Below are 26,417 nucleotides of genomic sequence, written 5' to 3' on the forward strand. Positions count from 1 at the left end.
CAGACAGATACATATATATACAGTATATATATATATTTCATGCCGAATCGGAGCATGAAGCGAGTGTTAAACGATGCAAAAGTAGATTTATATACCTATATATACATATATATATAATATACATTATGTATGGTTAAATGTTGGGCAATAAAACTGATCGATCTGAATGAAATGTTGGCGGATCGAGTGAACAGATACCGCACAGATACACACAACTAAAGTATAAGTACGGATCCGAGTAGATGAGGCCTTACGGTCGTCTGCTTACGTTCCTGAACGTTCCAGCAAGTACGTGGAACCTCGACCGATCCACAGACACGATCCACAGATCCACACACACACACACACACATGCACAGACGAAGGGAGCGCTTCTTCGCAGCAGTTCGTTCTTCTTGAGTTTTAGTTCGCGTCTCTCTATCGTCGTCTCGCTGTTTCGCTGACTCGCTATCCATACCATTTCGTTCCACTTCCCTTCCGTTCCGTTCCGTTCGTTAAGTTTCTTAGTTTTGATTTGAATGGCAAAGCGCGCACTCGTCCATCCACAGCCTATAGCCTCTCGTTATATACTCGTACCATGAACTGAATTCAACCTACCAATCCACATACCTACCAACATACCAACCTACCAATGTTTTCTCCTGATTTATCGCACACTAATGTCAAACTCTTTCTATATCTTTCAACTTGACTGTGGAAATACAACCAATACAAATTGGTTGCTTGTTGTTGAACAATTTTACAAAAAACTAACGATCTAATAACGATATATAACCAAAAACAAATACCAAATACCAAATACTGCAATTGAGCGAAAGTTGTCGAGGGCCGCTTAAGACTAGAGTAAAAAATGCATTTTAAGCCTTAATTGGGTGAGTTCTCTCCTAAAGCAAAGTACAATATTTCTAAAGAACAAAAAAAACAAAAGCATTTTATTGTTGTATTGTATGTACAAATATCCGAAATTACAATTAATAACGCTTTAGACATTCATTTTGGAATTAGCTACACCGCATATACCCCCATATCCATACTAAATTTGAGTTGATTTACCCCATGACCCCCTGCTTATCTTATACGTATCCAGTGGCCAGTGCAAATACTAGCTAAAGTATACTCCATACTCGCTTCTACACATCCCACATGCCAATACATACATACATATATTCTCATGTTGAGTTGAAACCATCAAACGCATACATTTGACAGACGGAAGGCAACACCACCATCCATCCATCCATCCATCAGTACACACAGAACCTCAGACACGTGGAACACACAAATAAAAACACATACAACACACAACCCAAAAAGTTGGAGTTAAACACAGTATTTAGAACATTTTTATTGGCCACCTCGTAAGCGACACATCAGTTCTACTGTAAAATCCACTAACCACTAAATGTATTCACGACATTTTGCAAGCATGCTTTAAATTGTTCCAATTGGCACCGAATTAACCATTGAATCCGAGTAATTAGCGCATATTTCACGTTTATGCTTTGCGACATTTAACAGTACTCCGTTGTTTATTGGTTAAGGGCTTATCAATCGATATACAAACATGCATACACACTCGTACACACACACATACATACATACATATGTATTTCCAACCAAGTTGATTATCCCTGCCCCGCCGCATTCCTGCCTTCCGGCGACGCCTCCGAATGGAAAGGAATGGAATGGGGACTGGGCATTGGGCATGGACATGGACACATGCCCGCCCATTCAATTACACATGTACTATATGTTAATTTGAACAGACAAACCGTTTTAATTGAATTACGAATTACGATTTTAATTGCCGCCTTTTCAGCATTTATGATTATTTGCATTTTTAGAGAGTTTTGTTTTTCCCACAGCCAAAAACCACAATACAACACAACACAAAAATAAAAGAAAAAACCACTCCACCAAAACCAATCAAAAGCAAACCAAAACCAACCCAAAACCAACCCAAAACCAACCAAAACCCAAATCCAAATCCAAACCCAACCATCAACGCCACACAAATAAAAGACACACAAAAACCACTAGCAAAAAGTGCTCAAAATTGAAATTCGAATTTTAAATTAGTTGGCAAATTTGTTGTAATGAGCATTTGAATAATTTACATGCATTGATTATACGATCTAAACATTCGGAAATATTGAGACTGCACTGTTCACTAATCAGCCACACCGCTGTCACCTCTGCCCTCTGTCTCGTCCGCAGGTAATTCCAATAGTCTAGCTCAGCTGGTGGACAACGAGATTCCCCTAGCCCAGATGGACATTCCGGCGTACACGCAGCAGACGGCCACCCAGGCGCGCCAGTTCCGCCACCGGCACCACAAGCAGCGGCAGCTCTCGAACGGAGCCACGGTCAGCTACGAGAATCAGCTGGTCACCGCCAGCAGTGAGGACGAGCTGGACGACGCCGAGGTTGTGGTCGTCGGCAGTCCGGAGGTGGTGGCTGCAGTGGCTGCCATTGCCACCAATAAAGCGCGGGGTCTGCGGAACCGCAGCGGTAGCTACAGCAATCTCTTCGACGCGGACTTTGAGGCGGCACTGGTCAACTCCGCCCTGGCTGAAGGGCAGGCAGGAGCGGAGGCAGCTGGTGGCACGGCAACGGGCTCCACCGATGTCTTCAAGCCTTCGGCTGGTGCTGCATTGTTGGCTGTCGCCATGGGCGGTGACCATGCGCTGGCCAGCTCGGCCTCCAAGACGGAGAACATGTACAGCAATGTGCCGCACGTGGCGAGTGCCTCCAACGCAGCGCCCCCAGATGCCGCCCTGCACGTCTACTCGAACATCATAGACGAGCGGGCCCAGCAGCATCAGCGAGAGCAGCTTCAGGCCACCACTGTGCTGTCCTCGACGCTCTTGAGCGACGACCTCGATCTGGACGATCCAGTGAGTGCCTCCTTTGTGGCCGCTCACTCGCAGCGCAAGTCGATCGGCGACGGGGCGGAGCAGGCCAAGTCAGCAGATCGGCTGCGCATGCTTCACGACACCACGATGATCGACACGGCGCTGGACCTGGACAGTCTCGACGGCTCCAGCATGGGCAACAACTCGCAGTCTTGCCTGGTGAAGTCGAACAAGCCGACAGCCAGTGGTTCCAACGTGAACATAGTCTGAGCCAATCCTTGCCCTATGCCCTATGCTCTGTGCCCTGTGCCCTGTACATAGGTGTACAATAGATAGATATAATCAGTTTTTGGGTCTGTCGAGTATTACTAATGTTCCATTAAACGTGCCTGTCGGGGTTTTCATTTTATCATTTTAACATTTGCCACTTTCCATTTGTGTGCTGTGGTGGATGGGTCGAGGGGCAACACGAGATATATATGTATGTATGTATTAATGTATGAATGAGAGAAGATAAACCTATCAGCAGGCAGCTAAAATATTACCTTAACGCGTTACGCATTCGAAACAGATATATGTACATTTATACACATACATATATTATACGTACATATATGGTATAACTAAGCATTTACACATATACTATGTATACATATGTATGTATGTATGTATAGCAACACAAAATGTGGTGAACAATGTTAACAATTCAATGGCATTAATGAGAAAAACAAAGAAAAGTAAAGAAATGAAAAGAAAAGAGAAGAGAAGAAACCAATACTATATGGGGAGAAACTGTTTATACAATACCAATACACGACGCAAACATATAAATCAATTATAAGTACGTACGCGGATAAAGATAAAGTTATACATACATGTATGGTTAGTTATAGTGTGCGAGTATCATTTGTATATTTAAGTTTTTACAGCGACCCAAACGAGTCCGCATCGTTGTTCAGAGTTTAATGCTAGTTGCGATAGTGGGAGGAGGGCGAACAATAAAAACCCCAACAAGAATACTATCCTGCAATATACATACATATGTACGTGAAGTTAAGTTACGTGAAAATATAGAAAGAACGGGCAGGAGCAAATGTTAACAGCATAAGAGTTAAAAGCAACAATGTGGTGTATTAAATGTTCATAAAGTTACCATTAAGTGTATTTTCAAGGTGTAAAATGTTATATGACAAATTAAATCGAGTTCGAGAGTTCGACAGCTCCAATGCATGAGAGGGCAAAAATGTTAAGCGTATGTTATGCGAAACTAACAAAACTACAATTATACAAAGAATAAAAATTTATAAATAGAGAACACCAAATGTGTTATTTCATTGGGTCGGACTGGGGGCAGGTAAATTTAAATTTAAGTAATCGTGCGTGATCCATAATCATCCATATTTAAATACCAATAAGTTCATTTGAGATTAACGATTCTCTGGAAATCATTACATTACCATTTATTATTTGAAGTTGTTGAAGCTTGAAGTTCAAATTTTAAAAATGCGTTAAGCTTGACGTCAAGCTTAAAATGGCCCGCCCTGCCAACTCTCTTGAGTTTGATGATGTGAACTATCGTTAGAGATAAACATCGCATTAGTGCTGCCATTTTAGGGAAGATAATTCTTCACCTAGCATAACACTTAGCTTGTTTGAGCTATAAAGATTTGTTCTTATTTTGATCTCTGATTTTGATCGGTCTGCTTCAACAACGATCCACCATTTGGACCATTTAAAGTTGAAGATTATCGTTAATGTACCACACTTATAGGTAAAGGTATATTCAAGGTATAACGGTATATTACGGTATATTTGATCAATTTAATCAACATAGGGTAAAGAAATTTCCATACGCAGGTTTATTAAATTTTCGCTCTCTCAAATCGTACTTCCGTGCATTATCTATTCCAGATTGCATATAAATTCTTGTCACTTTCAAACAATTCCGCTTTGGTGCGCAGCTCTACCGATTATCCAGTCGATAGTATCGATGGCCTAACGACACGAAACTAGCATTCTGCATACCCTGGAAAAAAGGATATAGAATTGAGGAAATGTTAGTCATCCCTAGCTCTACTGAAGGCAGAAACTAGTCAGTCTCTGTTTTAAAGCTATTTCAACGATATTTTACAGCTTATTGTCTTCTTACAGTGATGTTTAAAACATATCAAATCTGAGAAAGGATCCTTATTAATTACGTTTTAAAACAGCTTAGAAAACAGTATCATCATATATTAACGAAATAGGGTATACAAATTGCCATACTCCGGTTGAAAAGCAACAAGTCTGAAAATACTAGCAACATTGACGTGACAACATTGCTACTATTTTTTTGTTGAACTTTTTTGCTTAAATAAAATAAATGGGAGTACTTAAAAGTAATTAATTTTGTTGAAAATTTATTCATAAAAGGGCTAAAACTATGTGAGCAGGGCCGAAAGTTTTAGTAAGTCAGCATTATTCAACGGAATATAAAAATTGAGCAATAGGAACGACTAGTATTTACGGTATTTCTTTGAAAATGGGACAGTATATTTCTGAGGGTCGATAAGATAAATTTTCTCAGCTGATATCGATAAATGGTAAAAAATCAGCTGATTTCGGTAGAAAAAATTTTAAATTTCTTGAAATTTTGAATTTATTCTTTTTGTTTCTTTCTCTACTCGCTGTTTCGCTCACTCACTGACACATGCATGTAGGGCATATAGACCTTGCATTGGAAAAGAAACAGAGAGGCTGTGCTAAAGGCGCATCTACCAGACGACCAAATCTCCAATGTGTAGCAGATCGAGGACTCGGCTGCTCTTCTGGACCTACGCCTACTCCAAAAGAGTTAACGTGACCAAGTGAATCTTTCTCTCCTGTTCATCTGACTAATTGTGTTCCTAAAACGTTCATTTTGCGTTCATGTGCAAAATGAGCGGGACCCTTGATTTCGATGCAAAATTTGTTGAAATTAACCCAAAAAACACGTTTTTAAGGTAAATAATGAATGAAATCTTTAAGGCGTTAACTAAATTCGTTAAATTTCAGTGCCGAGCAACTTGTTACGCACCGCCATTTGGAGATCGAAGCCACATGCGGTGGCCTGAAGCGCACACAGAATGAGGGAAGTGCAGCTGAGCTCGAGGAAATTACCACGGCTCTTTGTAAGTTGTAGGATTGATGACTGATGTACATCAATTAAATATAATGTTTATTCTACTTCAGCTAATCTGCGAGCTCAATTGTCAGTGCCACGCATAGAACGACTCGGAGGGAGAGCTCTGGCCTCTTGGGATGAGGAACAACAAGCAGCGGAAATACTGCGTAAGGATGGAAAATTCGGGTGCTTCGGATACAGCGTGCATGGTAAACTCTATTTGGAATACTACGAGGCCTTGTTTCTTCTGGAGTTGGTGGGTAAATCCGCAACCGGTCCGTATCGATTTTTATTAACATGGCAACCGATTCCAGGGTCGCCTGCAGCTGGAGTACCATGATGTGACTGTTTCCGTGGAACAGGCCTACGTCTTATTGCTTGGAGAACTGGAGAGTGAAAAGTACCACAATTACTTAGTTTATTCAGCATTGTCTCGTGCTGGTTACATAGTGGTTAGGCATAAGCGCCATCAGCCAACAGCAGAAACAGTGACCAGAGCAGATTGCATCTGGGCTCTGCTGGAGGAGAAGGTTGGGCATATTCCAACAGCTGCACATATCAAAGCTTCACCGCTCTATGCACCTGTAGAGAAGAGTATGGAAGACGTCAAACAGTTAATCATGTGGCCAAGTACCGAGCAGAATGAGAATAGCGAAGAGAGGATCGATTTCAAATTTGACACACGAAAGCGAAAAGCAAATGCAGCGTCTAGGGACTATCCTGGCAGCAAGAAAGCATGCCTATCAACAAGAAAGAGCCTTGTAGACCTTCCAAAGACAGAAGCGACATTTGCGAGATTCGAAAATGTATTTAAAAAATTCGACTTTGTGCAGCTTAAAAGCAACGATTACCCAACCGATGATCAAACAACTCCACCTTCCTTCAGTATATCGTTTGACTTGCATCTTCATAATGGAGGCTTCAAAAAGCGTACTCCCAAAACGCCCATCTTCAACGTGATGATTCTCGCGCCCGATGCGCCGTTTCCGACACACAGTGAGATTGCCCAGTGCCAGCGTCAACAGCTCCATACAGCGCCACTGCTCGTCGTGTCGGTTAGCGAATCGAAACAGATACAGGCGTTCTTGTACTTTATTAGTTGATGATGTCGGACTCTGCGGATGTGCTACCTCAATAAATTGTACGTTTAATTATTGTTCATTTATATGCGCCTCAAAACGGCCAATTGCACGTAATTTATTGTAGTTAGCAATCACTTTTTGTGCAGACAGGGAGAAGTTCCGACAACACATGCCTAGTCAAACATTGTCAAAACATTCCACAAAAATTCATTTATTTGAATGTACATATACTGTTTGGCTTTTTAATTTCAACAAAATTTACTCCCGAAAATGGTAAGTTTATCGCGAGGAGGGGAGGGGAGGAGAGGTGAGCTACTGGCCACTAATCTGTCTGTAATGTGAGTCATTTCAGAATGCCCCAATAGTTTGGATAATGGGCGGCGCGAACAGCGGCAAAGACGTCCAAGTTCAAAAAATTGTGGAGAAGTATGGCTTCACGCACATCGATCCCAACGCCATAGTGGACAAAGAGGTGAGACAAACCAATTGCAATCGCAATTGCAATACTAGTTGAGACATCTCTATTTCAACCAGATCGAGGCTAAGAGTGCAGATGGCAAAAAGTTCGAGGCAATACGCAAGGATGGCAAAGAAGTACCCTTGGCCGATATAGTGCCGCTGGTGGAGAAGCAAATCATGGGACAACGTGGCGGGGTCAAGGGCTATTTAATCGATGGGTAAGATATGAGAATCCATATAAGGAAATATAACTTCATACATATATATCACATTTTTTTAGATATCCACACAACGAAGCCGAAGCCAAGATATTGGAAGAACGTCTTGGGCCGCCTACAATGGTAATTGCGTTGGATGTCCAAGGGGATACCAATAAAAAAGACTCCAAGGCAGTACTTCAGAAATATGCCAACATAACGATGCAAATCAATGCCGAGCGTGATGCCAAGGAAGTGTTCGAGGACCTAGTTCCCAATTTCGAGACACTGGCCAAGAACCGAGGACCCCAAATCTCAATCGGACGCTAGAGCCTCAAACTTCAAGTTCCTTAGAAAACAAATACAGCACCATAGACACCATAGACAATCAAATCAAATCAAATCCAATCCAATCCAAACAAATACAAATTTAGCACGTCTGCTTGAACGGCATAGCTACAGCAGAAAGCACACGGAGCACGAAAAGCTCACATCAAAAGCTTGCTTGAGCGGTGCGCTCGTCTACGCGTACTGAAACCGTTAGCCGAAAGCCTTTTCATTCAGTCACTCGCAACATACGCTGCACCGAGTGAGGGTGGTGGAAAATCGTCGGGCGGAGAAATCGAATAACGGCGCTGAGGAAATCAACTACGACCACAAGGAACAAGGCTAGCCAAGAACGTCAGACATCGGCGCCGCTCCTAAACTACCGAAAAGTTCGCGATTTGTTCAACGAAAGTCCCTCAGAAGCGACGTATATATCTCGTATACATCACAATGGTGAGTGAGAGAGTGTGCTCGTGTGACTGTACTCGTACTCTCGTATCCCCCGCACATTTGTTTGGGTTTTTTTTTTTACTGTGCTCTGATTTATTTTTATTTGTATGCCACTTATATCGGTTTCGCTTTGAGTTAAATTTCTCTTTCGGAATTTCACTACTTCCCCCCGCGGTCGAGCAGCGAGAGCGAGAGTTTAGGGATTGCATATACGACTCGACCTTGAGCCACTTCCACGACACTTGCGCTTGTGCACTTGACCTTGCCAGTCTAGTCGTTGCAATTGCCACCGGGAGCACACGTACTCTTACACATATTCGGCATCCGATGCGATGTGTTTTCTACTCGCAGCTTAGAAGCTCCCAGGTCCAGCTCCAGCAGCAGCAGCAGCTGTTCGCTGATGATCTGGTATAAATAGAGACTCGGCTAATAGCGACGATTACGTGCCTGTGAAATCCCCCCAAACACAAACAAAAAAACACAAACAACCAACAAATTAGCAACTCAAATGGCCCGATCGATCGCGGTAAAAAGCCGAAATTTCACATTCCAAACACAGTGAATTTTGACGTCAAATTCCGATAAATTTGCATATATTTATGACCAGTTGCCCGATACTCAGGAATTTCTGGCGGGGCTTGATTCATTAGCATGTCTCCAGTGCCCAATGGCCAGTCCCCAGTCCCCAGTCCCCAGCATCGTCGCCAGAGCAGTTAAATGTGTTTATTGACGCTACCCGAACTAGACAGTCATGCCGGTTTTGATTCAGTCGCGACGGATGGAATGATTAAATTAATTACAATAAAGCCAACAGCAATCTTGGGATCGAAAGAGCAAAAGCTGGCCTCCCAAAAAATTCCTCTCCACCAGCTGGATAGTTTTGCAGTTCCGTTTGCCCAGAGCGCATGTGTGTTCTAACTTTAATAATGGTTTGGTTATATTTGACAGTTTCAAGGCGGTGGCGGGGGCGGAGGCGGGAGCGGGAGTGGGAGCTCTAACAACTGTTCATACGTAATGAACAAGTGTTTTAGAGGTCAGTGTTGAAATATGTATTAGCGCTGGACACGGAACGCCCTAGTGACGGATCCTTGAGAATGACATTGGAAAGTCACTGAACTACTAAAAATATAACGAAATTACGTAAATCCGATTGAGAATCATAAATTTTCACACGCAACAATTAAGATGCGTAGAAAATGTGCTAAATGAAAAGCCAAGAGATCAGAGCAAAAAAGAATACGAAAACAAGAAAACAAAATAAGAAAATGTATGCTCCGAAAAACAACCACCAAAGGTGCTACAGAACAACCTGCTCATTATCAAAGCTGCCAGAATTCATTCACTTTGTTTGTCTGGTGATTTTCCCCTTTCGCCAAGTTTTCGCTGGGGTGCGACAATGCGGAACAGGCGAATGTCAGCGGGGGATCCGATCCACATCCACGGGCAGTGTATAAGGGAAACCGCAGATCTCTTCGCCACCTACACACGCAATGGAGTCACGAGCCGCCAACAAAAGCGATTCAATTGTTTACAGTAATTGTGATTTTCTCGTTGAAATCAAACCATCATAAATACAATTTGTTGGCGCTGGAGAGAGAGGTGCCAATTGCTCTGAACGAGATCTCCGACGTGCTATTCCATGGATGGCTGGGAACGGGGAGCCCTGCGCTCTGTGCCCCTTGTACTAGTTAGGCCCCTTGTACTCAGTGCCTTTTCCTCAAGATCAATGCCATGTGGGAATGTAAAATTTATTAGTTCTCGCGCTCGTGCTCGTATATAGAAATGGGTATTCATGGGATGCATATGTATGCAATGTTATGCCTGGTGGTATGTCTGTTTATATAGCTAGGAAGTTTATTGTCGGCAAACATTTGAGGTAAATTTGCTGTTGGCAAAGTGCCCAGAATACTAATAACTACATATTAACAAAACCGAAAACATCTCAGATATAGTTCAATAACACTGAAACATTGAGATATCTAACCATCCCCAACAACTGTCTCGATTGTGTAGTTATTTATGTGTCACCAAATGGCCATGAAGAAGGAGGCCCAGGAGAAGCTCAAAGCAGAGGAGCTCCGTAAGGCACAAGCCGCTGTAAGTAGCCCCAGTCACAGATCAGACCGACGGGCAAAGCAATCTTCTACTTGGTTTATTTGATGTATGGCATGTACATATGTATGTATGTATACTGTGTGGCCGCCGCTTCAAGACCAACCTTTTAAGACCCCCGTCCGCCCTAACTGAACTAAGCTTGCGTCTAAGTAAACACTAACTAAGCTAATTGTAGATGTTACTCGAGTCTGTATGTTGTGCATCTAACCGTCTAACCTGCATCCCATTTTGCAGGCTGAAATCCCCATCATCTGGATATTGGGCGGTCCCGGCTGCGGCAAAGGCACTCAGTGTGCTAAGATTGTGGAGAAATATGGATTCACACATCTGAGCAGTGGAGACTTATTGCGCATCGAGGTAATTTTGCTCGAAACACTGCCATTGTATTGCGTACTTGTGAAATCTAATTGCGAACTTACATATTCAGGTGGCTTCAGGATCGGACAAGGGTCGTCAGCTGCAGGCCGTCATGAGCAGTGGCGGCTTGGTGTCCAACGAGGAGGTCCTTTCGCTGCTGAACGATGCTGTGAACCGTGCCAAGGGTAGCTCGAAGGGCTTCCTCATCGATGGATATCCACGTGAGAAGACCCAGGGCGTGGCCTTTGAGGAGCGTATTGGTCCCGCCGATCTGGCCTTGTACTTCGATTGCTCTGAAGACACCATGCTGAAGCGTATATTGGCGCGTGCCGCTGCCGCAGCTGTGAAAAGATCCGATGACAATGAGGAAACCATTAGGGCGCGTCTGCAGACTTTCAAGCAGAATACAAGCGCCATTCTGGAACTATACGCAGACAAAACCTTGACGGCAAGTTCTAAAGTAAACTTGCATAAACTTTTATTGAATAACTTTCGCCTATCCACAGATCAATGCCGAGCGTGATGTCGATGACATCTTCCAGGAGGTTGTTCAGGCCATCGATTGTGTGCTGAAGAAGAAGGCGAAACTAGCCGCACATTGCTAGTAGGCTAGTAGAGAGCTCTTATTAAGAAACAGTACCAAAGTTAGCAATACAGCCAAAAATTTATACGCACTTTTTAACGCTAAACTCGAAGAAATCTCAAAAATTTGCACAAATGAAAGCGAAACACAAAATTTATTAGTTTTTAAATGAATGTCATATTATCCCATTAAGTGGGCCTACAACACATAATCTCATGCAAGAAATGGTTGATCTAATGCTCTAAATAAATTTACCCATAAATTCAAGAGTAAGTCTATGATTTACATGCCGAAAAAGATAGTTTAAAAATGAATTTACCTTGTCGTTCGATGTTCATCAGGTCAGGTCTGCTAGAAACTCAATTCATAATTGAAATTTGAGAACATATATTGTTAATTAATGGACGCATTACAAACAGTATTCCTTTCCACGAATGTTAGTCGCTTTCCGTGAGCTAGACTCTGATTAAATATTTATAAGCCTTAACTGAGAGCACCAAGGGCACAGGTTGTTCGAAAGGAAAACATTCGAAACAAATTCGCCTTGAATTCGAGTGTGAGAGCCACGTGCTTAAATGTTAAGAATTAAAAAGTACAACTTCATTCTATCCACTAAACCAGTTTCAGTTTCTAAACAATATGGTGGGAGTGAAACGATGCTAATGATACCTTGTAGGGTGAGAGTGATTAATAACTAAGGGTGCTATAAAGTACTTAAAACAACTCGACTCGACTGAAAGTTTATGGGATAGGGTATTCCCTTTTAAGTCTCCGTAGATTTATGACACAGGAGAACTGAACAGTGCTGGATTCGCAAAAAAGATTATTCCGCTAAAGTTAAAAACTGCTTCAGTCACACGTTAAACACAAATGCAATGCAGATCGTTGAGTAAATGATCGAGTTTGTCTCGATATTTGGTGTACGATATTCGAATCTGTCGTGTCTGGCAGTTGCCAGCGGCATGTTTAATTAGAAGTGGGTTGTATTTCAATCAAGATGATATCAATTGTTTATAACATTTCATTTGTATACTGACGAAAGTGTGCGTCACGAATCTGTAGTCTGTAGTCTGTAGTCTTAAATGCAAAATAGATCTGACATAATTTTTGGCAAGTCAATAGTCCAGCAAACACCAATAGTAAAATCGTATCAAGAATCGGCAGTATCTGTTTTTCTTCGAAACTGGTAGAAACCGAATCATCTGTCTTTATCACGGAACTAAATACCATGTGGAGCAGTCGAGCGTCATCATGTGGAGTGCTCCCCTCCGAACTGGAGTGGGCTTCGAGTTCGTGTTCTTGGCGATCGACTCGAGCGTAAAGTCAACATAGAAATTTATGTAAACGAAGTGGTTGGCGACAGGCAGCATTGGCAGCATTTGGCAGCATGCCTCATAATTGTTCGTTTTGTGAATTATGTAAAAGGCAGCAGCAGCATTGAAAGAAGAAAGATACAGATACCTATAGCCGTTGGTATAGAGAGGCGAAACAGTTAACTGATCAGAAATTATCACATGGCGACGTAAAAGTTTTTATCGGACGATTATCGCTGGACGCGATCTCCGAATTCGGGAATTCCAATTCCAAAAAAATCAGCATGACTAAACAGACAGAAGAGCTTAAGCAGGTTTTTTGATATTGTTGTTTGTTGTTTGGATTTTGGTTTTTTATTTTCATATACAATTTCTTTATATTTTGCATCGCATTTGTATGCTTTCTTTTTGTTTGGAGACCACATTTCTGTGGGGTTTTGTTTTTCATTTGGAGCTGTCACTTCAGCCACTTAAAACTAAAAAATAAAATAAATATAGATGTTTAAATAGTTAAAACTAAGAACAATGTACAAATTTTGATGGAGACATTAGCCAATTGAACGAGTATTTAGACATATATCACACGATTAGAGAATTTTTTCAAATAAAGCTATAAAGATTCAGTCGAAGGAGGCACGGCTAGACGTACTGATCCTAAATGAGATTGTCATCACTATACAGATGCTGGTGGTGCTGTTGCTGATGCTGTTGCTGGTGCGGCTGCTGTGGCCGGACATAGTGCTGAGTCGAGTGGACCCGCTGTGTTGCATGGGGTGATAGACCTCCTGTTTTGCTCTCAATCCAGTCCAAATAGTGTGTGACTCTGGTGAAGCCTCCGGGAATGTTGGTCTCGCAGCCATCGGCTGGCCCAAAGCTGGTTATGCCCACGACGACCTGGGTGTTCTTGAGCACCAGAGGGCCGCCGGAGTCGCCCGTGCACACTGTCTCGTCTTTCAGGCCCTTGGCGCACATCACACCAGACGTAACCACATCGTATTCCTGTGCGCACTCCTCGTTCGAGATCACTTTGAGCTCGGTGTACTGCATTGAGTCCGAGTTGGACATCTCCACCATGGCGCCCCATCCGCTGGCCACCACGCTCATGCCCGTGTACTGGTCGTGCCGCTGTCTGCTGGGCAACGAGGCTGCCTGGATGCGCGAGGTGAAGGCCACATCCATTGGCAGCTTGACCAGGGCGATGTCATTTGCAGCCGTCTCCGGATTGAATTGCTCGTGGACAATGAATTTGTTTGAACGGATCACCAGTCCTCCCAACTGTTCCGTGTCCTCGACGCTCTTTGTGCCCAGGTACACGTCGTAGTGGGTCACTCCCATGGTGCAGTGGCCGGCAGTGAGTATCCAGCGCCTGTCCAGCAATGTGCCGCCGCACAGGATGCGCTTGCGCCACAGCTGCTTTCCTATCAGCATCACTTGGTAGGGGAACTTTTCGATCTTTCCGAACTTCGACTGCCCGATGGCATAGCCCGTGCTGGGCGCTGGCTCCCACATGAGGAGCAGGACCAGGCCGAGGCCCAGTACGGTGTGGGGACGGAGCAGAGGCATTGTTTTGGCCGCCATGTCGCTTCGTTTCTGTTGCACTTGTCACTGATCTTTCGTCTAATTGTTTTTGGAACCGCAATAATCGAATTTTGTCACTTGCTTGGTTGTGCTTCCGTTGTATATCTGCGCGCTTTGGACGTTCGCTTCAATCTAAATCCGTTCTGACGGAGCCGTGATATTTTATACGTCGTCGCTCAGCGAAATAATTTTGCCGGTTTTCTGCTGTCTGGTCCCAGTCCAGTCGTGTCTCCCCGGCACTCTCATACGTACATACATATCTCCGCCTCTGTCGCTCCGAGTGTCGCTCGCTGAAGCCACTCTCTTCTGCGTTGCCTGGGAGACTCTTCTTCGGTAGCTTGTTATTATGACAGCCAACAGGTCGTAAAATCTCGTTTAAGGCGAACACTTTGTGTATAAATATGTACATACATATGTATTTATTTATATATATGCATACATATGTATCTGATACTACGCCAATGCTAGCTGTGAGCGCGCGAAAGCAAAGTTCAAATTTTGAACTGCCAGCCTCCCCCCCGAAATAATGGGAAACGGAAGTGAAATTGGGTTGCTCCGATTTCGTTCAGTCCCGAAATATCGCACATATGTATCTGCTCTTTGAACTTTGAAGATTTCGTCACTTGCAGATCTGCGATCTGCGAAGGATTCCACGAAAAGAGAGCTTAAAATTATGAAATGGAAAGAGAAAATGTGAGCCAAAGCGACAGACAATAGAACAGGTATTCCAGCTGAGCGGAGACGAGAGACCTAGGCTCTGGTCCAGACCCCGACCCAGACCCAGCCCCAGCCCCTGCCGGAGAAGTGAATTGGGGTGACAAATACGATTTTAATTATGTATAAACAATTTTGGAATTCTGATTAAAAGACTAGTTTTGTTTGTCTTTTTCCTCTGGTCTGTTCTTTTCTGCTCGTTCTATTCGATTCGGTTTTATTCTGTTCAGTTGAAAATGTTTCATTCAAATGAAAAGGTGGAATTTTTTTGAAAGTTGCTTTTGCGCATCTTTATTGCATATTCGTCTTCTCACATACATTTTCGGGGCGGCGCGGCCTGTAAACAACGGGGACTCCAGATAGGTTTTTTTTTGTGTGTGTTTTTTCTTTGATTCACTGGCGCCATTAGAATTTGTATTAATAAGTTATTCATTTACGCCTCAAAGTCCAAAAATGCTGCTAATTTCCAGCGAAACTTTCGGGCGAATTTAAGTCGAACTGTGATGAATCAAGATTCGTTGTCTGTTTATTATAAACATTTTATTATGTAGATTACGTTCCAGATCGGAATAACAACAATTCTGACTCAATCAGTGTTTTTGTTTTTATCCCATTCTATGGCGTTTTCCTTCAAATTTTCCTGTTGTCTGCCACAAACTACTCGTAAGTAGATCGCAGATCGAAAACAGATACATATTTATAATGGGAGTTAATTTGTGTGGCGCCAACTTGGAATTTTTGTTGATGAAAACATTGTCGATTGTCGATCGCATTAACTTTATTTACCAATTAGCAGTCGACTTGTAAGAATCTCTGACGAAATGGCTTTGTTTTCGACTGAGCTCCGAGCAGGGATGTGCGCAAAAGTTCTCAAGGCAGGTCCACATGCTGTAGTGTAGACCTTGGTTGATAGAGCATCCCGGATTCGCAGGTTTCATTAAAGAAGAAAATTGATCGGAATGTTTACATTGCCAATTCGCAGGTGCAAATTTATAAATACCAAACAATAATAAAATTAATTGGACATAAAGGTGCGAAAATTCATTATACAATACAGCTTTGAACGTGTACTTTTTGCGGGCCCGTCCCTGAAAATCCCGGCAGTAGCACGTGTCTGCGCCACCACGAACACGAGCACGAGTATACATATATATGTAGCTTCCCGTTCTGGGTGGTGTCTCCGGCGGATTGGGCTATCTAATCTTCCAATTAGTTTTCAGCACATCATCAAAGTTTATTGAACAGGTTCACATCCATCAAAATTGTTCCATAAAAATAAGCTTTTCAGCTTTTCGAACCAATTTAAGTTTTAGTGCCCAAACTGAATGCATATTTCATTTTTCAGCGATTGCTACGTTTATGTGAGTATTACTGCAAGAACCGGCAAGATTTATTCGAAATCAAATCTGAATTTATCGATCGGGAATACGATATGTTAATTAATGCAAATCAGCTCTCGGGAACACCCGAAAATCGTTGTTTTTGTCGACAAAGTTCAGCGGCTTGGGGCTCTGGCGCCATGAATGTTGCTTACCTTGCACGAGAAAGTAGCTGACCTTGACGGTATTCGGAGTATTCGGTGTATTCGGAGACTGCTCTGCTAGAAAGCGGATGGGAGGCTGTAGTGGCAGTGGAGGCGGGACACCTACATATCTAATTGGACGGACGGAGGGTGCATTGACCAAGTGATTGGGTATCGGGACGGGCATAACAAATCGTTCATTGACGTCAGCCCCAACACCATTTATTTTGCACGGGTCTTACAATTCAATTTAATTAATGTTCCAGCGAATGAGCATTTAATATGCAACGGCGTAGAACCAGTAGTCGCCCCACAACTTTTCGCCGGCAGTAAAAGTTTCTCTCCCCTGCCCTGCCCTGCCCCCATTTTGGAGAGTGGCAGTTGGTGGCGGGTAGGCGACAGGCGGGATCTCAAGTCTTAGCTTCTTAAGCGGTATAGGCAAACTAGATCCGGTTGGACTTCATTTTATGCTGACGACCTAACAGAAAACAGAATTGGCCGGACCGAAGATGAAAAGAAAGAAGAAAGAGAAGCTGGGAAGCCAAGAAACAAGTTGTCGAAGAAATTTATGGCGATGGGAATTCCCAAAAAAACAAAATACTGGGCCAAATCGGCGCCAGCACACAATAACAAATTCCCATGACGTTGTGTAGCAAACAAATTTTACTGACATTCATCAAAGCATTTATCATTAGCCAAGAAAGAAAGATGATCGCTTGATCGCTTGATCGCTTGAACGCTTGGTCGCCGTTAGCCAAATGCAAAGAAACCCATTGGCGCCAGTTATCCAGACGGGGTCGGATCGCAAGTATAATAAACCTCATAGTATCTGTATCTGTATCTGTATATGGGAGGGTAAAGTAGTTCCCGGTGCAGTTCCGTCGCCACCATCGGGTTTCCCAAAAAAAACAAAAAACAAAAACATACGTGCTAAGAGCCTATCAAAACTTTAAGAAAGTCGTCAAAACAAACCGTTTAAATGAATTTCCGATGCTGCGAATCTCATTTCCAATTCGCATAATACGTCAAGTTGTCAAATTAAATTTGCATAGCATTAATATTCAGCCAAATGAAGCGCAGCTGAAGCCGCCCATAAAACTTGATGTGTTTTGCCAACACATAAAGAATTGATGGAGCTGGAAAACCGCATTTCAAACTCAAACTCAAACTTAAATTCCACCTCAAACTATGCTACCCCCAAAAGAAGTTCTAGTGGTAATTCTAGGAATTCTGGAACTTAGGAATTTTTGTTTAAGCATTGAATATGTGAATTATGTTGTCGGGGACGACGAGCGGCATATTGGCGCCGAAATAATTAATTATAAATTGACTGTCTCGACATTAATAACCCATTTGGCATTTGCATATAAATTAGAACATTCGAAAACAACAGCCTCCACAACACACTTGCCAATACCACAGAAACGTATAACTAAACCAGTGTGATGCTAACTTAATACGGCGCGACTACCGCATACCCCTTGATCACAGGAGGTACATATGTATATACATGGATAGATCCTGAAGCCTAAACCAATATTTGCAACAACATAATATCCAGTTCTGTTTCATAAATTCCCAGATACAAAGCGGGGTATCACAGTATAATCTTAGCTTCTTAGCAGAGCTAAAGACATACAAGGTATGATATGGCATAACTATTGTTTGAACAAAAGAAACCTGATGCTGAGGTAATATAATTTGAAACTACCTTTTCAGAAAACAAATCATAAGTGGGCAAGGCAATCATCGTATACTTAGACAAAACAAACATGAACATCAGCACGCGCACCAGGCTTTAGGCTTACGACTTGACGTCACATGGGGCTTTCTTCCATCGCATGATTCACAGCTCCGTTCCCTACTGCGGTTCTCCATCTAAGCCGAATTATTACCTGATCTAAACATAGCTGAAACGTCACTGTTTGTTTGTATAAATTAATACCAATATTTTTAAAACGATGAATAAAGCATTGACTGTCTGTAGACTGGACTTTCTCAACTTACCGCGTGCTCATTGTGACAATGCAAATAACAATATCACTTATGCGGTGCCGTCGAACTCGGGTTAAAGTTAATAAGACCATTCCGTACAAATTCCGATTTCTGGACTTGTAAGGTATTCGGGAATGCAATTAATGTGTAAAACCCGTAAATAAACATTTTGCCTTAAGTACAATTATTTGAATATGTATCTGTCCTTCCATAATTTAAAGCATCCTAAATCAGACATGTGCATGGAAAATACAATTATTTATACCAGATGCAAATTGTGAGCGCCACCGAGTGATTTTGAGCGGCTGATTACAATTACCATTTAATATATTTCCTTAAATCGAAATAATTAAGTGAACTTCGAAACCAGTTGGGTGACTTCTTCAAATTTCAAATAAATATTTCCTGAGTTTGAATATCGCGCCTAAAATGTGATAGCACAGAGAATCCGAACAAGAGCTTAGGTTTCGTGGGAATGGCAAAACTTGACATTCACAGCAGCGCGTAGGACTGCTGTCAATATTTTGTAGTAAAATCAAGCTAGATTGACTAAAAAAGTTAAGACATTTTTAAATAGGGCTACACAACTTTTTATTTTTATACTCGATAATCAACCAATCGAGTGACACCTTAAGGAAAAAATATAAAAGCCACCCTGAAACAAACAAATCTAGAATTCCCGCTGCCCACTGAATTCAATTTCCAGTATTTTAGTTTGAAAAAGGTAGATATTGGCAGCACTGGTATCGACAGAAGCAGGTTTTTCACACTGGCGCTTCTATGGGGCTTATTTGAAAAACAAACGGCCAAAACCGTACACATTTCCTTTCAAGTGGCGATTTTGCATATAGATGGAGTTAATATGTAGCAAATGTGTAGTTAGCGTGTAGTTACCATGTGAAGAAATGAATTTAGTGGAAATTATTGTTTTGCTTAAACCTTATTTTATAAGCAATGCAATAAAGATGAATACTTAAATTTAATCTGTCTTGTAGAAAATAGATTCATTAATCGGATAAAATTATGTGGGTATGGCTAAAAGTTCTATCTAGCTAATAATATTCAACGAAACATCAAAATTGAGCAGTATGGTTTCTAATCCTTGACGGAGAACGATTAGCCCATTTTAAACCAAGGGGGTATTTTAATATTCCACCGAAAGTAATGAAAATTGATTTTTTTTAGCGCAGTTCATGTGAAAGATATCGTGTTTTTTTTAAGTTCAAATGAAAGATGGCATAGATCTACAAGACGAATTCGCAATCGTTAATATTTTTTGGCATTTACCTCAAGTCATTTAACTTGTTAAATAAAGGGGGCTTAAGTGGGCTAATCGTTTCTTATCGATATACTCAACAAATAAACAGAAGCCGGCAAAAATATAAAAAAACAATATCCTGCATTTTAATCCACAAAAATGAAGGAAACCGATCTGAAACGAGCGTACAACAATGTGCTGTCTCAGGCTTTATCTTCGTCACAGCAGTACCTGTTTTCGGGCAATCTTTTTGGTGATATATTTGTACTCAGGTAAAATTTGTGTGGCACATTGTATCCATCGTATCATTGACACTCCTTTTGCAGCTTGAAAGAACTGGAAAAGGGCACAGAGGAGCCCCCAAGCAAGCTCAAAATCTTTCCGCAAGGTAGTGCTTTGGAAATCAATTGCCTAGCCTTTCGACGAGACTTTCTGATAGTCGGGACCGTCGGTGTCGTCTATGGGCTGCAGTGGAACGAAGATGACGAAAAGTTGAGTACAAACCGCTTATGGGAGGTTAAAATACCGATGCAAGCAGATGCCGTGGAAGTGCCGGACGTGAATTCGTTGTGGTTGAGCCCAGACACCGACACCCTGTTCGCTGGTTGTGGAGACGGAATAATTTATCAAATAAGTCTCGAAGATGGACGAGTGGAGCGCGACTATCGCGGGCACACAGACTATGTGCACTCTGTGGTTGGCAACTCGAACGGGCAAATCTTCTCGGGGGCAGAGGATGGGACAGTACGAGTCTGGACTACAAAGCAAATGGAACAAACGTCAATGATAGAACCGTATAAAACACCAAAGCTGCATCGCCCCGATTGGGGAAAATGGATCGGTTCTGTTGCGGTCAATGACGACTGGTTGCTGTGTGGCGGAGGTCCACGAGCATCGATCTTCCACTTGCGGTCTTTGGGTTCCACCTGCGTTTTGGACTTTCCTGGAGGTGTGCATGTGTGCGACTTTGTGGATGACGGTGTGTTCATCGGCGGCGAACACAATCATGTGCATTCCTACACCTTGAATGGAGCGCTGCAGGCAAATATTCCGGTGGAGCACACTGCATGTTATTCTATAGTGTGGCAAACGACACCGATGAAGATTATGTCCATCGCTGGATTCAGCAACAGGCTGCATATCCTGAAAGATTTTCGTTTTCTAGACAGAAAAATCGACTTGTATGGCAATGTGGAAGGAGAGGAAGACGCAGAGGAAGGCGACGAAGAGGAGTTCGAGGAGATCGAATCATTCAACTGTGCAGCTGCGTAATAATTTAATAATTATACGATTATATGAAAATGACCAGCTTAACCGATTTATTTTTATTTCGAAGGGCATTCCAAAAGCTCAAGATCAAGATTTTGAAAACGGTAGGCTGCTGGTCTTCTAAAAGAATATTAAACATCTCTATATAAAACAATTAAGTTGCTTGTTCTCGCAACCGTCTCGTGTTATTGACAGCAGTTGCATGTGTTTACTACCAACATTATTCTGGAACACACAGTCTCCGTATGCCATCGTGTCGTTGGTGCTAAGAGCAAAGTACTCCAGCATCTTTATAAAATTGCGGGAAATAATTTGTTCGTCTGGACGACGATTTGTTGGCACGAACGAAACGTTGAATATGAGGAAGACGTCGTCGCCGTGAACCGTACCTGTTGTCAAATGAAAAAATTGCAAAGAGTTTTCCAAAAGTTGAAATCGAACGTACCAAAGTATACATCATTGCGCCCAGATAGAATTTGACCAACTCCAACTTCAGCAGGATTGTCGTACACAAAAGCATAGACTGGACTCTTTCCGTATTTTCTATGCAGATCCACAGAAACCGTCACGCTGTTTTTAAACAAGAGGTCTGTGAACATCCGTTGTACGTCCCAATAGCTTTCCACACTGAAGCGTCGATCTCCCAGATACTCCTGCCTCAGTTTACGAGAGTAATCGTCCATATCTTTGATAGTCGTCATGGAGTCCCGGTAGAACAACAAATACGGAGCCCAGTCAAACCACCGGTCATTGAGATCCACAATCAACTCCCGACCAGAAGACGCCTGTTTTTCCAGCAAAAGAGCGGCGTTGTAGCCACCATCCTCCGTGGTATACGTCACAGCCCAAGGGACTTGGGAAAACTTTCCGCTCTTAATAATATCGATAGGATGTTTGGTAATAAAGGCTTCTGGTGCATCTGGCGATTCTATAGCTGGACCGAAAGGCGTAAACGGCACATATGAAAACACGAGGAAGCTCTGGACCGCCGAGACTATTTCACTCGCTGGCCTGGACTTCAAACATTTCTTGAGGGTCACGGAGTCGCTTGCCTGTCCACAGCCCACAATGCGGCCCAGCTCAAAGGTCCGTCCACGTAATCCTTGCTGGATCACCCAGGGGTCCAGAGCATTGCCACTGAATGAAATTGCTGCTTTAGCCACCTTGCTGAAGTCCTCACGTAGCATATGCAGATGAACGGATGCAGCGCCCGCGGAGTGACCTACCACTAGAATGTTCTCTGGTTCCCCACCGAAGCTGGCAATGTTCTGCTTGATCCAGAGCAGAGCCAGGCGCTGATCCTTCAGTCCAAAGTTTCCGGACAAATCCGCGTCACCAGTGCTCACGAATCCCAACGGCCCAAGGCGGTATCCTATAGTTACGAGTATGACACTGCCTTCGCGCATAATGTTTTCGTGTCCGTATTGGCTGGGTCCGCCGAACATAAAGGCGCCGCCATGCAGATTTGCAACGACAGGGAAGTTATTTCGACTGCTATTTTTCGGCCTATACACGCTCACGGTCAGACAGTCTTCAACGCCAAGTAGCTTATTGGTTCCATTTATGAACTGATTCCACTGCATGCACAGCACTGGCGGTTGGGTGGCATCGAAAGTGTTTGTCCACTGCTGCTTGTAAGGTTTCGGAACTTCAAATCTAAGCTCTCCAGTCGGGGGCTCAGCATAGGGAATCGCCTCATAGCTGTAATAGTGGCCGTTGTCGCGTCCGCGTAGTTTGCCGTTGGGGATCTCAATTAGCAAAGGATCTAGTAGGGTGACTGATCCAGCCGCTCCTAATTGTATCCATAGCTGTATCAAGCAGATCAGCCATCTCACAAGGTGCATGTTGAATAATCCGAAATCAAACTGCGCCAAACCGCTGGGCATCACCTGTCTTTATAGTCGCATTGTGCCTGAACAAATCGCTTAATTACCAGACTCGTCATTCAAATATTTCGGGTTTAATATGTATGCCTGTAAAGTAATCGGCATTTCGCGTATATTTGTACGCATATTTATAAATACATATAAGTTATGAAGGAAATCCATGAAAGGTAACACGCCGAGGTTCATATACCCTGCAGCGGGACATCCAGAATATATTTTTTTCTGCTAAATGCAAAACCGGATTTATAATCTGTATTTGAACAGATGGCATTGAAAACGAATGTTTAGTAGGCCCGAGCCCGAGGCTTAACATATGTATCTTATAGGAGAGACTGCAGTATGATAAAGGGATACGGTTAACACATTTATTTGTAAATTATGAAGAAAATAATTGAAATCAATTAACAAAAGTGTAAACGAATACTTACAGCTGTGTTTATTGCACAATTAGTTGTCATCAAGTACCAAAACAACATGAACAGCGGTTTCCCGCTCCATTTCCTTTCCCATGGTAAGATTTCCATCGGTAACCGATATATTTTGCTTGTTGATGCTGCCAGTAGTCCAGTCCGCTGACCAGTGGGATCATGTTTTTCCACAACCATTAGCAGTGCCAGCTGCTGTATCAATTCTACAGCTGATACAATATCATGTCGATGTGCATTCAAGTGTAGTATCAGAATCGGCTTAAACAAAAACTAAATCAATGTGGCGGAACAATTAATTCCATATGACTGAAGCGGCCGCTCTGTGACGTCTGCGGAACTGCAGTCGCCTTTGGCTGTTCGATTCCCAACCCAAAGTAAGCCACGAGTAAGTGTACCCGGTACTCATAGATTACAAGGGTATATTAAATTCGTGAATGTGTAGTAACAGCTAAAATGCAGGCGATTCACCCATGTCCGTTGTTTTTCTAATCTGTCACATAGTTCCCAGAGAGCTAGATATACAGCGATGCAGCTAGATCAGCAGGATTGTGAGGGGTCTATGGTATTATCGCACTAGATAAGGATTGTTTCAAGCTGTGCAGCAATAACTTTAAAGATTTGAGAAAATAGTAACTGCACAATTATAAAAAGTGATCTTATCTACCAGATTCTCGAATCTAGTGGCGATCAAATCATCATTTCAGCCGGAATGTCTATAAAAGTCAACCCATTCTTGGTTAACTCATCCGCATCGCGCTCTTTCTCTCTCTCTCGATCTTTTGATCTCACTCCCTCTGTCTCTCTCTTTTTCATATTCTTTCATGCGTTCATGTTCCTCATGTACATTAAAAGAGCGGGTCACCTCTCTTCTTCCCACCTACTGATAATCGTAATCGTACCTCCCGTATTTTGACTTTGTTCATAGAAAAGCTGATTACCGGGTATCAGTCATCAAGGGACGGTTTGCAGTTTAAACGAAAGTCGTCCAAAATGTATTTTAAAATAAATATGTACAATTTTTCAAATTTTATTACGGAAAGCTCTCAAGTTCCAGGTTCTCGCACCCGTTTCGGGTTATGGAAAGCAGTTGGAGTTTGCTGCTGCCTACATTATCCTGGAATACGCAAGTTCCAAATGCAAGAGTACCATTTTCGCTCAGTACAAAGTCATTCAGCATCTTCAGGAAATTTCGTGAAATTATTTCCTCATCTGATCGCAATTGAGGCTCTCGAACGATATTTTCGAATATCAAGAAATAGTCATCACCATGCACCGTTCCTGTAAAAGAATCCGTGTTTAAAAAGGCTCTCTCCTCTCCACACAAAAGGCCTACCAAAATTAATGTCAGTGCGCTTTGCCAACCCTTGGCCGATTCCTGTGTTGGCGGGATTGTCGTAGACAAATGTGTAAACTGGACTCTTTCCGTGTTTGCGATGGAGATCCAAAGAAATCTCCGTGCTGTTTTTAAACAGAACGTCCGTAAAAAGGCGCTGCAGGTCCCAATAGCTTTCCACACTGAAGCGTCGATCTCCCAGATACTCCTGCCTCAGTTTACGAGAGTAATCGTCCATATCTTTGATAGTCGTCATGGAGTCCCGGTAGAACAACAAATACGGAGCCCAGTCAAACCACCGATCATTGAGATCCACAATCAACTCCCGACCAGAAGACGCCTGTTTTTCCAGCAACAGAGCGGCGTTGTACCCACCATCTTCCGTGGTATACGTCACAGCCCAAGGGACTTGTGCAAACTTTCCGCTCTTAATAATATCGATTGGATGCTGGCTAATGAAGGCTTCTGGTGCATCTGGCGATTCTACGACAGGACCGAAAGGCGTAAACGGCACATATGCGAACACGAGGAAGTTCCGTACCGCCGAGACTATTTCACTCGCTGGCTTGGACTTCAAACATTTCTTGAGAGTCACGGAGTCGCTTGCCTGTCCACAGCCCACAATGCGGCCCAGCTCAAAGGCCCGTCCACGTCCTCCTTGCTGGACCACCCAGGGGTCCAAAGCATTGCCACTAAATGAAATTGCTGCTTTAGCCACCTTGCTGAAGTCCTCACGTAGCACCTGCAGATGAACGGATCCACCGCCCGCGGAGTGACCTATAACTAGAATGTTCTCTGGCTCCCCACCGAAGCTGGCAATGTTCTGCTTGATCCAGAGCAGAGCCAGGCGCTGATCCTTCAGTCCAAAGTTTCCGGACAAATCCGCGTCACCAGTGCTCACGAATCCCAGTGGACCAAGGCGGTAGCTTATCTTCACGAGAATAAGATTTCCCTCGCGCATAAAGTTCTCATGGCCGTTTTGACTGGCTCCGCCGAACATGAAGGCACCTCCATGTATTTGGGCCACAACGGGAAAGCTGTTCCGACTGCTATTCTTCGGCCTATATACGCTGACCGTCAGGCAGTCCTCATTTCCAGCGAGCTTATCGTCTCCCTGGATGAACTGGTCCCACTGCATGCACAGAACTGGTGGTTGGGTGGCATCGAAAGTGTCCGTCCACTGCTGCTTGTACGGTTGCGGGGCTTCAAATCTTAGATCTCCGACTGGGGGCTCAGCGTAGGGAAGCGATTCGTAGCTATAATAGTTGCCGTTATCGCGTCCGCGTAGCTTGCCATTGGGGAGATCCACTAGCAGCGGATCAGCTGGATCAGACGCGGACGAACTAATCCAAAAACAACCCAATAGGAGGATCAATTTCGCACAGTACATGTTGCTCACTGTGTCGTGATCTGAAAGAAACTATTTTCAGCTGTGGAAACTGTGTCGACTTATATTGCTTGTCGAGCAATCGGCTTATCGGCGCCTCGCCACCTGCCCAACCAGTCTCAGGGGGATAGCTCTCGAGCGATCGATCACTGCACGCTATGTGAGATT

At 43.1% G+C, this 26,417-nt stretch overlaps 8 protein-coding genes and 1 long non-coding RNA gene across 13 annotated transcripts in view; 6 read left to right on the top strand and 3 right to left on the bottom strand.

Annotated features, from left to right (window-relative positions):
* Positions 1-4,169, top strand: part of LOC108152148 (palmitoyltransferase app) — a 63,298-nt gene extending 59,129 nt beyond the window's left edge. Inside the window, exon 12 of the mRNA XM_017281264.2 lies at positions 2,217-4,169. Coding sequence (XP_017136753.1) covers positions 2,217-3,124 — 908 coding nt within the window. The 3' untranslated portion in view covers positions 3,125-4,169. The remainder of the gene's footprint in view (positions 1-2,216) is intronic.
* A 1,194-nt stretch (positions 4,170-5,363) lies between these two features.
* LOC108152894 lies at positions 5,364-7,302 on the top strand. Of its 4 annotated transcripts, none has more exons than XM_017282539.2 (5): positions 5,364-5,436; positions 5,554-5,835; positions 5,888-6,003; positions 6,065-6,252; positions 6,311-7,182. In XM_017282539.2, the coding sequence occupies exons 2-5, from the start codon at positions 5,762-5,764 to the stop codon at positions 7,097-7,099; spliced, it is 1,167 nt and encodes a 388-aa protein (XP_017138028.1). In that variant the 5' UTR covers positions 5,364-5,436; positions 5,554-5,761; the 3' UTR covers positions 7,100-7,182. The 4 variants fall into 4 exon arrangements, with proteins under 4 accessions (XP_017138028.1, XP_017138024.1, XP_017138025.1 ...); XM_017282535.2 differs by lacking the exon at positions 5,364-5,436 and adding an exon at positions 5,442-5,457; XM_017282536.2 differs by lacking the exon at positions 5,364-5,436 and adding an exon at positions 7,203-7,302 and having other exon boundaries at positions 5,476-5,835; positions 6,311-7,137.
* LOC108152896 (adenylate kinase isoenzyme 1-like) lies at positions 7,254-8,277 on the top strand. Its single transcript, XM_017282543.2, has 4 exons — positions 7,254-7,351; positions 7,431-7,550; positions 7,613-7,755; positions 7,818-8,277. The coding sequence occupies exons 1-4, from the start codon at positions 7,349-7,351 to the stop codon at positions 8,062-8,064; spliced, it is 513 nt and encodes a 170-aa protein (XP_017138032.1). The 5' UTR covers positions 7,254-7,348; the 3' UTR covers positions 8,065-8,277.
* Positions 8,103-11,833, top strand: LOC108152895 (adenylate kinase isoenzyme 1-like). 2 transcript variants are annotated; one of them, XM_017282540.2, is made up of 5 exons: positions 8,103-8,514; positions 10,525-10,608; positions 10,861-10,983; positions 11,054-11,431; positions 11,490-11,833. In XM_017282540.2, the coding sequence occupies exons 1-5, from the start codon at positions 8,512-8,514 to the stop codon at positions 11,586-11,588; spliced, it is 687 nt and encodes a 228-aa protein (XP_017138029.1). In that variant the 5' UTR covers positions 8,103-8,511; the 3' UTR covers positions 11,589-11,833. The 2 variants fall into 2 exon arrangements, with proteins under 2 accessions (XP_017138029.1, XP_017138030.1); XM_017282541.2 differs by lacking the exon at positions 10,525-10,608 and having other exon boundaries at positions 8,109-8,514.
* A 1,381-nt stretch (positions 11,834-13,214) lies between these two features.
* LOC108153755 (brachyurin) lies at positions 13,215-14,601 on the bottom strand. The gene has a single exon (XM_017283886.2). It carries the CDS (start codon positions 14,455-14,457, stop codon positions 13,534-13,536), a length of 924 nt encoding a protein of 307 aa, XP_017139375.1. The 5' UTR covers positions 14,458-14,601; the 3' UTR covers positions 13,215-13,533.
* Positions 14,602-17,985: 3,384 nt separating this feature from the next.
* LOC108150937 lies at positions 17,986-18,605 on the top strand. Its single transcript, XR_001774701.2, has 3 exons — positions 17,986-18,187; positions 18,276-18,335; positions 18,413-18,605. It is a non-coding gene; the product is annotated as an uncharacterized LOC108150937 (long non-coding RNA).
* A 1,417-nt stretch (positions 18,606-20,022) lies between these two features.
* Positions 20,023-21,369, top strand: LOC108151121 (THO complex subunit 6). Its single transcript, XM_017279541.2, has 2 exons — positions 20,023-20,218; positions 20,273-21,369. The coding sequence occupies exons 1-2, from the start codon at positions 20,106-20,108 to the stop codon at positions 21,216-21,218; spliced, it is 1,059 nt and encodes a 352-aa protein (XP_017135030.1). The 5' UTR covers positions 20,023-20,105; the 3' UTR covers positions 21,219-21,369.
* On the bottom strand, positions 21,238-23,090 carry LOC117185731 (esterase-5A). Its single transcript, XM_033387035.1, has 2 exons — positions 21,661-23,090; positions 21,238-21,604 (listed from the first exon to the last, which is right to left on the bottom strand). The coding sequence occupies exons 1-2, from the start codon at positions 23,057-23,059 to the stop codon at positions 21,357-21,359; spliced, it is 1,647 nt and encodes a 548-aa protein (XP_033242926.1). The 5' UTR covers positions 23,060-23,090; the 3' UTR covers positions 21,238-21,356.
* A 1,401-nt stretch (positions 23,091-24,491) lies between these two features.
* On the bottom strand, positions 24,492-26,289 carry LOC108151116 (esterase-5B). Its single transcript, XM_017279533.2, has 2 exons — positions 24,863-26,289; positions 24,492-24,807 (listed from the first exon to the last, which is right to left on the bottom strand). Exons 1-2 carry the CDS (start codon positions 26,250-26,252, stop codon positions 24,560-24,562), a joined length of 1,638 nt encoding a protein of 545 aa, XP_017135022.1. The 5' UTR covers positions 26,253-26,289; the 3' UTR covers positions 24,492-24,559.
* Positions 26,290-26,417: the final 128 nt, after the last annotated feature.

The sequence above is a fragment of the Drosophila miranda genome, chromosome XR (assembly GCF_003369915.1).
Source record: "Drosophila miranda strain MSH22 chromosome XR, D.miranda_PacBio2.1, whole genome shotgun sequence".
NCBI classification, from domain to species: domain Eukaryota; kingdom Metazoa; phylum Arthropoda; class Insecta; order Diptera; family Drosophilidae; genus Drosophila; species Drosophila miranda.

Bases quoted from the DNA above. Each gene is read 5' to 3' on its own strand.
- LOC108152896 (XM_017282543.2), top strand. The intron at 7,551-7,612 runs GTGAGACAAACC...TATTTCAACCAG, and splicing joins ACGCCATAGTGGACAAAGAG to ATCGAGGCTAAGAGTGCAGA. The intron at 7,756-7,817 runs GTAAGATATGAG...ACATTTTTTTAG, and splicing joins AAGGGCTATTTAATCGATGG to ATATCCACACAACGAAGCCG.
- LOC108153755 (XM_017283886.2), bottom strand. From the start codon at position 14,457: ATGGCGGCCAAAACAATGCCTCTGCTCCGTCCCCACACCGTACTGGGC.
- LOC108151116 (XM_017279533.2), bottom strand. From the start codon at position 26,252: ATGTACTGTGCGAAATTGATCCTCCTATTGGGTTGTTTTTGGATTAGT. The intron at 24,808-24,862 runs GTAGGCCTTTTG...ATTCTTTTACAG, and splicing joins GCGCACTGACATTAATTTTG to GAACGGTGCATGGTGATGAC.
- LOC117185731 (XM_033387035.1), bottom strand. From the start codon at position 23,059: ATGCACCTTGTGAGATGGCTGATCTGCTTGATACAGCTATGGATACAA. The intron at 21,605-21,660 runs GTACGTTCGATT...ATTTGACAACAG, and splicing joins GCGCAATGATGTATACTTTG to GTACGGTTCACGGCGACGAC.
- LOC108151121 (XM_017279541.2), top strand. From the start codon at position 20,106: ATGAAGGAAACCGATCTGAAACGAGCGTACAACAATGTGCTGTCTCAG. The intron at 20,219-20,272 runs GTAAAATTTGTG...CTCCTTTTGCAG, and splicing joins GGTGATATATTTGTACTCAG to CTTGAAAGAACTGGAAAAGG.
- LOC108152894 (XM_017282539.2), top strand. From the start codon at position 5,762: ATGTGCAAAATGAGCGGGACCCTTGATTTCGATGCAAAATTTGTTGAA. The intron at 5,836-5,887 runs GTAAATAATGAA...GTTAAATTTCAG, and splicing joins CCAAAAAACACGTTTTTAAG to TGCCGAGCAACTTGTTACGC. The intron at 6,004-6,064 runs GTAAGTTGTAGG...ATTCTACTTCAG, and splicing joins GGAAATTACCACGGCTCTTT to CTAATCTGCGAGCTCAATTG.
- LOC108152895 (XM_017282540.2), top strand. The intron at 10,609-10,860 runs GTAAGTAGCCCC...CCCATTTTGCAG, and splicing joins TCCGTAAGGCACAAGCCGCT to GCTGAAATCCCCATCATCTG. The intron at 10,984-11,053 runs GTAATTTTGCTC...TTACATATTCAG, and splicing joins GAGACTTATTGCGCATCGAG to GTGGCTTCAGGATCGGACAA.